The 12,364-nt window shown below is 24.8% G+C and overlaps 1 protein-coding gene across 1 annotated transcript; it reads right to left on the bottom strand.

The window, feature by feature from the left end:
• Nucleotides 1–1,314: 1,314 nt before the first annotated feature.
• On the bottom strand, nt 1,315–2,203 carry LOC127260154 (abscisic acid receptor PYL4-like). Its single transcript, XM_051287844.1, has one exon. The coding sequence runs from the start codon at nt 2,091–2,093 to the stop codon at nt 1,425–1,427; it is 669 nt and encodes a 222-aa protein (XP_051143801.1). The 5' UTR covers nt 2,094–2,203; the 3' UTR covers nt 1,315–1,424.
• Nucleotides 2,204–12,364: the final 10,161 nt, after the last annotated feature.

The following is a 12,364-nucleotide window of genomic DNA, read 5'->3' as shown; positions in this document are numbered from 1 at the left end:
TGAAATATATTTTTTAAAAATATTTAAATATATAATTTTAATTTTTTAATCATATGTATTACTTTTTATTACAAAATTATTAACAATACTCTTACATAAAATAAAAAATTAATATCATAATTTATTATTATTAAATAATTAAACATAATCATCTAAAATATTATCCCGAAAAATATCATTTAAAATAAGACGGAAAAAATATATATTAGGTAAAATTGTGTGAGTGAACAAAGCCATACATTCTTCATTATATTTACATACAAAGTTTATTATACATATATCATAATATAGTATATCTTAAAAATATTTTATAATATATATTTATTTGTGTTTATTATTTAACTTAATTTATTATTTGAATTATTTTTCTTAAAAAAAGGAAATAGTTGACGAGTTCTTATAATGTAAGAAAGAGTTAAGTTCTTGATGAGTTTTTAATCCGGCATGGCATGACGTGAAAGAAAAAAAAGAGTATAAAACTAGTTGATATACATATATATTTTCCGTTTCTTTAATACTCTAGATCACAAAATTACAAGTGTCGTGTTCACTTATTTTTTTATCCCCATTTTCACACTATATATTAATTGTAAAATTATATTTTTGTTTTTTCTTTTCTTTTTTACTCTATATATTATTTTGAAATTAAATTTGACAGTGTAGCTACACTATTAGTTTGATTGTAATTTGAAATTAATTTCAAATAAAGTGTTAATTTGAATTTTTATTCAAATAATATTTTGATATGGTACTTTATAAGAAAAAAGAATATTATATTTTTATTGAAAGCAATATAAAATAAATATTATTGATTTGAATTTAAAATGATAAAATAACAAACTAAATTTCCACATTGTATACACTTATATTTTTATCTACACTCAATTTGCACTATTCTTAAAATAAAAGAACACAATTAATATTACTTTTTCATTTGAATATAATGTTTAATACCAAAGGCTTTGTACTAATACTTTACATGAAAGAGATATTGAATTTCATATCTTTGGAAAATATATTGACAACCTCAGGGTTTATTTAATTAGTGTTTTGATTTAATTATTTTATTTTAATGTGAAATATATGAAATTGTGTTGATAATATAAATAATATATTTTGTGTTAAATGTTGATTTTTGTATAATAATAATATATATATATTCAGAATCGTATGAAAAAAAAATATATAAATAAATAAATTGTGGAGAAAGAACCTTAGCCAAAGTGAAAACCAGCTGACTAATTATAAAATAGATTCGGAATTGGAATGATTACACAAAATTTATATACAAAGAATTTACAGGCACAATCAAAATGAAATAGTAACAAAAATTTAAATTTAGAACCAATCCAAAAGAAAATCCCACAATCTACATGATTCCCATTTCAACTAAAAAAATAAAAAAATTTATTTAGGTCGATTTTTTAATTTTCTAAATTATTATTATTATTATTGGCAACAATAAGTTTAGCCAAAGACTGCAGATTGCACCTAACAATGGTGTCCACAAACGCACACGTTTCTTCCTTCGTATTCCCCACCGGCACATCCACCACGTACGACTCCACCACCACCGTCCCGCCGCCGTCCGCCGCCGCCGCCGGGTGGAGCGTCGTCACCGACCGGTAATTCCTGAGGCGGTGGTCGCCGCCCACAACGCTGAAGCTCGTCACGTGCCTCTCATCGTCCAATATTTCCAACCTCTCCGTGCTACGCGCCGCCGGCAGCCCCGACACCACGCGCACCTCCCGGAGCGTGCCAACACCGCCCTCCCCCACGATGACGTGGCAGCTCCTCACGAAGTGCTTGTACGCCTGCGGCCGGTCGAACCGGCGCACCACCGCCCACACGGCTTCCACGTCAGCACCGCCGATCGCCTGAACCGCCGCCGAGCAGCACTGCCCCGGCGCCACCGCGTGGGTGTGGTGGCCCAGCACCTCCTCCGGGACGGCAATATCGCCGGAAACGGGGCAGACCGTACGCGCCGCCGCCTGCAGCCTCTGATCGTGTTTCGACGGCGGCTCCGCCGCGGCGGCGGCGGCGGCCGGAAGAGTGATGGGAGTAATTCGGTGAAGCTGAAGAGCGGAAGGCATTTAATTAATTTATTTACAAAATAATAATAATCATAATAATTTCTAAGTTTGGGATCATGAAATGGCACGAGAATGCGATATATAAGATGGGATCCGTACGCCTATACATACACAAATACTGATATATATATATATACGTAGCTTATTAGCTAGTTGTAATAAAATTGGGATGTTTTGTTTGCCAACTGCAATGTAGCTAGAGGGAGGGCAAGTGGAGAGACAAGTTGCATGCATGGCTAGGTTAGAGGGGGTCCCGGGAGTCCGGGGACGGAGTCATCTGGACCGTTGGAGATCATGTGAAGGACGGTGTGGATGAAGTGGCGGTCGTAGATGGCATGGCAGGTTGTAATGACAAGAATGCCCCTGGGAGAGAGATACAGATGTATGTATATATAGATAGAAGGAAGGGGTTGCCGACGGGACCGGTCCAGATCTGGAGCAGTGAACTGAGGAGTGGTATGGGTGTGGGGGATACAGATACATAGATATATGGGGAAGAAGGGTACCCTGCTTATTATTATTATTATTATTATTATTATTATTAAATGTTATTTTAAAAAAATTACTCTTTTTATAGAAATTTGAAAAATATAAATTTTTCTGATTAATTTTGAAGATAATTTTGATGTCTTTATTTTTTATTTTATATATAAATTAATTGTATACATAATGATATATATATATATAACTAATGTAAAAGTTTAGCTGAGCGTATTTTTAAGTGAGACAAACGAAAATAGTAAAAATGATACTCTCTCCGTCCCATATCTATTTATTCATTTGATTTTTGCACAGAATTTTAGAAATATTAGTATTTTATTATGATTTAATAGAAATAAAAGTAAAAAACTTAAACTAATCTTATTACTATTGTATGATATAAAAGTAATGACATTTGTATAATATATTGTAAATTGGAATGATATTTGTAATGTTAAGTAGATAGTACAATTACTAAAAAAAATGAATACTTTGTTACGAGAGAGACCAAAATAAAAAAATAGATAAATTGCTAAGGGACTGAAGAAATACTTTAAATTGGAACGAAAATAGTATTATTAGGTGGGTAGAGAGAATTCATATAATAATATTTTAATATTCCATCCGTCTGACCTATTATGTTAATATTGCCGTTTCTGTCTATCCCACATCTCATGTTACTTTCTTTTTTGGAATATAATTACACACCTTAATTTAATTTTTTTAAAAATTATAATTAAATTAATTAGTTATTTTAATATAATTATTTATATTATAGGATAACTATTTTTACTAATTGATTCTTAATTATATACTCCATCGTTCCCATAAACATAGTTCTAATTGGGTTGGACACGAGATTTAAGGAATATTGATATTATATTGGTAGTGAGTAAAAAGTATGGATAAAAGACATTTTTGCCCTTGTGAATGTATTAGTGTAAAAAATAGTGACAATTGTGTAATAAAAATGAAAATGTAGGGATAGTTTTATGGTAATATGGTTATTTATGGAAATAAAACTATTGTTTTGAGACGGACAAAAATACTAAACAAAATTATTGTATTAGGACTAAGGAAGTACTAATTATACTTGCCATAAATTTTTTTGTCATACAGTAACCTGTACATACAACGTGGGAGAGGAGTATAAGATAAAAAATAAATATGAATATTATATAAAAAAAATATTAAGAGTTAGTGAAAAAATAGTGGGTAAATTATGCCTAAGTTTAACAAATCATAAAATCAGAAAAAAATAATACTATAATTATCTTGAATAGAAGGACTACAAAGTAATACTCCATGTTCATCCGCTTTGCCATTTTAGTTAGTTCAAATCAACAATTTTATTATTTTTTATTTTTTAGAAAAATTAATTCTCAACTAAATTTTAAAATAAATCTGCTTTTTACTTTTCTACATTTTTTCTAAGAGTAAAATAGACATTATATTATTTTATTATACTATATATCTATAAAATACTAATTTATCTTAATTTGTGTGAAAAATCAAATAAAAAACTTACAAGTGAAGGGAGAAAATAGTAAAGTTTTCAATAATACACTATTTTCTTTAATATTAATGTTATTATTTACTTTATGTATGTAAAATTTTATGACATGAATTAGCTACTGATTTGATAAGTCAGCATGGTACTAAATTTTAAATATTACTAATATTATATATATATATATAGTACAACAAGATGATGAATATATAATTTATCATAAAAATATATTGTTACATAATTAAAATATTTTAATAGAATTATTGTAATAGTAAGTAAAATGTACTAGTTTTTCTTTTTTCATTTTTTTTTTGTTTAATTTATGGTGACCACAATTATTTAAAAAATGATTAATTTTAAATAGATCATAATAATTAACCAAATCTTTATAGATCAAATGACATGACATCATGGGTTGGGGTTATGACCCGAGTTCGATTCCGAGTACTTAAAAAATTGCAATAGTTATAAGACATTATAAATAATAATAATATAAAATTTTCTTCACAACTTCCAATATGCGAGCCCCTGTTCTGTACGGCCGACTAATAACCGGGTGTGACCTAGGCGCCAGACGTGTCGGCTTCCGGACACGTTACGAATTTATCATAAAAGGAAGGAAATAGTATTAGTTTTTATAAAAAATAATTTCTATTATATATTTATTCTTTCATTTTATTATTTTCTCTAATATGAAGATCTAATGTTCTATAGAATTTTTGAAAACTTCACAAATTAACAAAAAATAAGTAAAAAGTTGATATTAATTATATATTTGATGTAATATATATTATTTTTAAAAAAAATATTATTAAAGAATTAGTACAAAAAAGAAAAATTCAAAATGTATGCAAACAATTTAATTTAACTACTTGATAAACAATTTGTTTCAATTATTTAAAAGTTACCTTAATAATGGATATCCAATACTATATAATATGTTTGGATATTTTTTATTTTAATTTTGTATTTGTATTTTGTGTTTAAATAATACTAGTTGGATGTGATTTTTGCCAAAGAAGGTATTGTACTTCTATAAAGAATATTAAGGGTTTGTTTGTTTCTAGTTAGAGTTTGATTCTTTTACTTGAGTATTTTTAATTAAATAGGATATTTTAATGTACTATTTTGGAATCAATACAAACACACCATAAAATTGCTTAAAAAAAAAACAACTCTAAATTAACATGCAAACCGAATTTTTTTATATAAACACGGAAATCATGAAATTTAATTAAAAATTTATTTGATTTCAATATAAAAATTTATAGAACTATAATAATAAATAAAATAATAAGCTTTTTATGCATGATTTATTATGTCAAACTATAAATAATATAATGTTAAAATAGTATTGCCACAATTTTTTGAGTGTTCATTTAAAAATATTATTAAAAAATACAATATATATTACTATTTTTAATAAAAACATTTATCCACATTATTACATAAAAATATATATTATTTTTTATATAAAATATTTTTAAAAGAATAAAATTCATCCAAATAACATTACAATTCTCCAAAATATTTTAGTAATTTAAATAAACAATAACAAGAATTCTTAGCACTCTCTTCCTTTCCATAGAAAATATTTCTACTATAATATCGTGCAAAAAAAATTTGCATTAGAAAATAATAAAAAACATTCTTGAACTACATAAACATTTATATACCTAAGTTGGCATTAAACATTTATATGCATATATGTTTATTTGGCCAATTCAAGGGGTCATTTTATCCAATTTATTTTCGATTATTTTTATTGAAAAATAAAGTATAATATATATGTTTAATAAATATACTACATCCACATATGGTGTCCATATTACCATTTATGTACATTTCACATCTCATATAATTTTCATTTTTTAGAAAAACTTATACATTTTAACATTATTTTTTTTTAAAAAAATAAAGTCTAGTTTTTTTTTTAAAAAAAAAAATTAATTAGACTAATTAGTTATTTTAATTTTAATTTATAATTATTTTATAGTATTTACTTTCACTAATACATTCTTAATTATTTATTAATTATACTTTTAAATTTTTGTGTATACATTAAATAAGACACGGTAGATGGAACGAATGAAGTACTATGTGTTCTATTTATGTACTCCCTCTGTTCTAATACAGTAATCTTGTTTACCATTTTTGTCCGTTCCAAAACAATAGTCTCATTTTCATAAATAATCATATCACCATAAAACTATCCCTACTTTTTTATTATTATTATACAATTGCCACTACTTTTTACACTAATATACTCACAAGGACAAAAAAATCATTTATCCTTACTTTTTATCAACTACCAATATAATATCAATATTTCTTAAATCTCGTGCCCGACACAACAAGATAATACTTTTGGGATGGAGAGAGTATAAAAAGTCAATAATTCTAATATAAAATATTATTTTTCATATTAACAGTATGATATCTATACCTCACATGTTTAATATATAATATAAAATACATCAATTCTGATGATACAAAGTGAACAAATCCGAGGTATCTAATTCAAACGTATTTTTTCTTTTGTGTGATATTATAATTAAAATAATTTTGAGAGCAAAAAAATTGTACTTCCTCTGTCTCAGATACTGTGTCCACATTGCCGTTTCTGTCTGTCCCATGTACCATGTCACTTTTCCTTTTTTGAAAAATGATTATACACTTTAATCTCATTTTAAATTTTATTTTTTAAATTTTAATTAAACTAATTAGTTATCTTAATCTTAATTTATAATTATTTATATTATAGGATAATTATTTTCACTAATGCATTCTTAATTATCTACTAATTATACCCCTCCTAAAATACCGTGTCTACAGTGTAGCAGACACGGTATCTGGGACGGAGGGAGTAGTAACACAAGTCTCGCGTTAGTGTATAGACATAGGGTACTATTCGATTCATACTATTTAATAAGCATTGAATAATTAGAACTATTATTCATTTTAATAATTTGTTTGAAAGTTTAAATTTTGGGTTGGAATTTGAAAAGTAAAAATTAAATCTGAATAGTTGTATGATGTAATATAAACAAATATTGATGTGATGTTTTGACTGTAATAGTAATTTTCAGTATAATAAAAAAAATAAAAATTAAGTATTTGATTTTATATTTTTGAGAAAAAAGATTTATATGACCCTTCAAAATCATTCGAACAAACACAAATTGGAGTTTTTAAATATAACTCTAACTAATTATTTCATCCCTATACAAATTTATTCGTTCAATGCAAAATATACACCTCATGGTTTTGGTTTAAAAAAAAAAAAAAAGTCATCGCGATGAAAAAAAGAAAATTTCTAGATGTATATTAGAAGAATACGACTATATGTTTTGAAACATGTATATATGTCGATAATCAAGTATGTAAGAAGGTAGACAATAATTTAGAGCTGGCAAAAACTAACCCGACACGATATCTGACACGACCTGACACAAAATAATTGGATTTGCGTCAAAGATTTTAACCCGATTATGTATATGGGTTAACACGAACCCGACATGATAATAAACGGGTTTGGTTAGGGTTGAGACTCTCAACTCGAACCCGATATGACAATCCGATTATAATATATTAATATTTATTAATATATTGATAAAATATACGTAAAATAATCAAAATTTATTAATTTTCTCATATATTAATTTAAACTAAGTTCAATTTTAAATAATTCAACCTAATTTACACTCAAACCAATAAAAACTAACATAACACGACAACACAACAAAAAATTATTTAATTTGAATCAAGAAATTCGACTTAATTATATATACGGGTCAACACGAGTCAACCTGAACCCGGTACGATAATAAATAGATTGGATTAGGGTTGAGTAATTTAACCCGTTTAAAGTATTCAACCCGACACGAATCGACCCATTGCCAGCTCTACCATAATTAATTCAAAACACTTGAAACTTTAAGGTTCAGTTGATGATATATATATATATATATAATAATAATAATAATAATAATAATATATATTAAAAAAATTACTGTAGATAAATAATGTCAAAATTTATTTATTAATCTACAAATTCGATCATTAAACTGCATCGAATTGGTGTGGATCTTAGCATATTCTGTCGATTAAAATTGTGGTGTGCCAACATACTAAAATTGGTTATTTTTATAATGAAGTGAATGTGTTCTTTACGAATTGATTTTATTTATTTATTTATTTTTTTTTTTTGGGCCCTTCAAATTCAAGCTTATTTTTATTTTTCCTAAGAGATATTAAGGACCACTTCATCTCTATAAATAATGGATAATTAATATATACACTAAGCACCAACTAATTCTGTAATTTTCATAATTAATACCCACTTTAGAAAAAAATAAAAAAATAAATAAATAAATTCAAAGTTTATATCATAAGATCTTTTATTTGCTTGATATTTTTCATTTTGTTATAGATTAATCACATATCTATTATGACATAGATATTTATTCATATTCACATAATGTTAAATGTATTAAAATTTTTTTTGCTAAAATGACCATGCATAGTTTTCAATGCACACACATAATATTATGTATGTCTTACACCATTATGCACATTTGTGAGAAAATTGTTAATAGATTGAATGTTGTAAATAATTATGATATATTTATAAATAAATATAATATCGAAGAATATAAATTAAAGAGTACGTAAAAATTGCCTACTATAGAAATATTTATATAGTTAGTGTCTTATAATGTTAATATAATAATATTTGTACAAAAAATTATATATATAAAGATATTTTTAATGTTAAAAATAATGACGTCAACTATAAATGAGTTAGAAGATTAGTGGTGGATGAAAGTAATATTATTTAAATAAAAAATCAAATAAAAATTACTAATTTTAGTTTTCATTTTCATATACATAAAAAACATATTTAAATTTTTTTATTCAAGATATTAAATTAAGCATTTAGATTTTTCTAATTGCTCGATTATTTTTTCAATTTATTTAGGTTTTGTTCGTTTGAAGAATTTTACCAAAATCCTACTATTCATCCAAAAATTTTCCCCAAAAATATCAAATCAAACACCTATTTTTCATTTTTTATATTATACTAAAAATTAATTTAAAATTCAAAATATCACATCAACACCTATTTATATCACATCATACAATTATTCAAATTCAAAATTTTTACTATTCAAATCCCAACTCAAAATCCAAGCCCCCAAACAAACACACCCTTACTATACATTTTCACATTTTTATTATAAAAACATATTAATTTTCATATACAATAGTATTATATTTAACTTACTGTTTTTTTTTTTAAAAAAAAAAAATCCAAAACAAATACTATTTTCACTACAAAATTTTCAAAATTTAAAATTCTAAAGATAATGTGCTTAAACCCGCCATTAAGGGAGCGGGGGTGGGGGGAGTTTGAATTTTTTTTTTTTTTTTTAAAATAATATTTAATTTAATATTTTATGGTTTGAGGAATGTAGAATACTATTCATAAAACCCAATGTAGAAACAAAAATCGAAAAATCTTGTCTTGAAATTAGGGTTTGTTCGCCTAATTTTTTTTTTTTCGATTCGATTTTTAATATATATAATATTTATATTCTTTCTTTTATAAAAATTAATAATTCAATACAAAATATTACTATCTTCGTCCGATTTTAAGGGTTTTATTTACTTTTTGCGTATTGATATTTGAATATTAATTATTATATCAAAACATAGTACAAATGAAAAAAAAATTGCCAAAATATTTAAATTAGTGTCTTATAATACTAATAGAAGAATATTTGTACATAAAATTATACAAATATAAAAATATTTTTAACGTTAAGTACAATGACGTAAGAGATAAATGTGATCCTAGAGACAGAAGGATAAAATATTTTTTATATTACTGACACAATTTTCTATATCTTAAATTATAATATATATATATATATATCAAACACACACTGAACAAACAAACCCTAAATTTTGAAATAAAGATTCCAATTTGGCAATTTCCGTGCAACCCTAGATTTCTTCATACCCCTTTTGGCTTTGGGTCCATTATATAATATATATATATATATATATATTATATTCCTCTGAATTCCCACCAAATTTCATCATTTTATATTAACAAATTGAAGAATAAATTAGATTAAATTAAATTAAATTAAATTAAATATGCATGAATTTCTTTGTGTGCATAGCAAGGTGTAGTTGCCTAAAAAGGCAACCAACTTGGCCATAACATTTAGGGTTATGAACCCAAACTATCCTTTTTCCAACAACTTGTTCCATGTATTATTATATAATACTCCGTCCATTCGTCCACTTATAAGGTTTACATATTTCTATTTTGGGACGTTCAATTACAAAGTAAATATTTCATTAAATACCCTATTTTTTTCACAAATACTCTTACTTTACATCACATCATTACTTTTACACAAAAAAAAGTAAAGGCAAAAATGTCATTACACTACTTTTAACTACTCACTATAATTAAAATACTATTATTTCTTAAACACCGCGCTAAAAGTAAATGTAAACATTGTAAGTGGACGGATGGAGTATTATCCCAGAAAAGATGTCTTATTGAGAGTGGACATGAACATTAAGAAATAATAGTATTTAATTAAAAATTAGTATAAAGTATAAAGTAAAGGACTAAAATACCTTTCATTTTTTGAATAATTTTAAAAAGTAGGTTAGTAATAATTAAGGATAATTTGAAAAAATAGAAATAATTTTGTTATAAGATATGGACCACAATAACTATATATGATGAAACATGACAATTGTTTTGAGACGGACGAAAATGGAAAAATAAGACAACTCTGTTGGGACGGAAGGAGTATATAATATATATATATATATCATTATATTCCCACGATGGATAAGGCAATTCTTGGAAGTTCAATTATTTTGTACGTACGTACGTAAAATGATTATTTTAGTTTAATTTAAAAATATAGCCACGAAATTTTCCAGAAACATGACTCCAAACATGGCTTAAAATTGGGTATGTTTGTTTGTCTGGTTTTAGTTTTGATTTTGAAATTTTGAATATTAAAATTTTAAATTAAAAATATTTGTTTGATGTAATATAAATATGTATTGATGTGATATATATTGAATATAAAATTAAATTTTAGTATAATATAATAAATAAAAATTAGGTATTTGATTTGATATTTTTTGGAGAATATTTTTGAAATAATAAAATCTAACCAAAACCCTATATGTGTGTGTGCATGTGTTTTTTTTTTTTTTAATAAAATATACTTACATATCATATCATATTACTCTTAAAAAAATATATAAATAAATACAGAAAAATAATAAATTTATTTATTTTTAATAAAAAATTTTTCTTACAAAATATTAAAAATGAGTTTCACTCAAACATTATAATTTTGTAAAATACTTTTACAATTTTTAATGATTAATAATTTTTTTTTTACCTAATATTCTAAAACAATTAAGAAAAAACATTTGAAAAAGTTGTGGCATAAGGTTAATCTAGTGCATGGGAGACTTCACCAAATTTACAGAGTGTTACTATAATTAAATATGTAACATTTGTTTCACTATAAATTTTTTTGAATTTAAATAGGTAGTAATCTATTGAATTATTTTGAAGAAAGTAAACACTTTAGGGGTTGGTTGTTATTATTATTATTATTATTATTATTATTATTATTATAAAATTACATCTAATATTTATTTTTGTCTTAATATCATGTTTGATCACTCTTTTAACTAAAATAATTGAAATTTATAAAATTTAATTACTATACCTAAAAACTACAAATATATATATATATATATACATACAATTAATAAATTAATAAGCAGCAATATATGGACTATAGTTAATAAATTGAAAATTAAATTCGTAGCATCGACTGAACGAGTGTTGTAGGTAATTAAAGACTTATTAAAAAAAATATGATTGTAAATGACATTATGAGTTTGTTTTTTTAACTTTTTAAATCAAAGTCAACATTATTTATCTTGTATTTTTTTCAATAAAAAAAAATATTATTTTATCTCATAAAATGTCATATTAAAATACTATTTAAATAAAAACTCAAATTTATATTTCATTTGTAATTAATTTCAAGTAACAACAAAACAAAATCATTGATGCAACGATATGTTTTACACCCATTTTATAATATTATTTTATATAGTTGAATAACATTTTGGCAATTTTTTTTCTCGATCTTTACAATGTCCATTTATAGTGAATAATTTTAATAATTCAAATGCTTAATTTTAAATATATAGAAAG

The sequence above is a fragment of the Andrographis paniculata genome, unplaced genomic scaffold, assembly GCF_009805555.1.
Source record: "Andrographis paniculata isolate CXL003 unplaced genomic scaffold, ASM980555v1 Contig60END, whole genome shotgun sequence".
NCBI lineage: Eukaryota > Viridiplantae > Streptophyta > Magnoliopsida > Lamiales > Acanthaceae > Andrographis > Andrographis paniculata.
The sequence above is the reverse complement of the archived record's forward strand: the minus strand, read 5'-3'. Positions and strand labels throughout refer to the sequence as shown.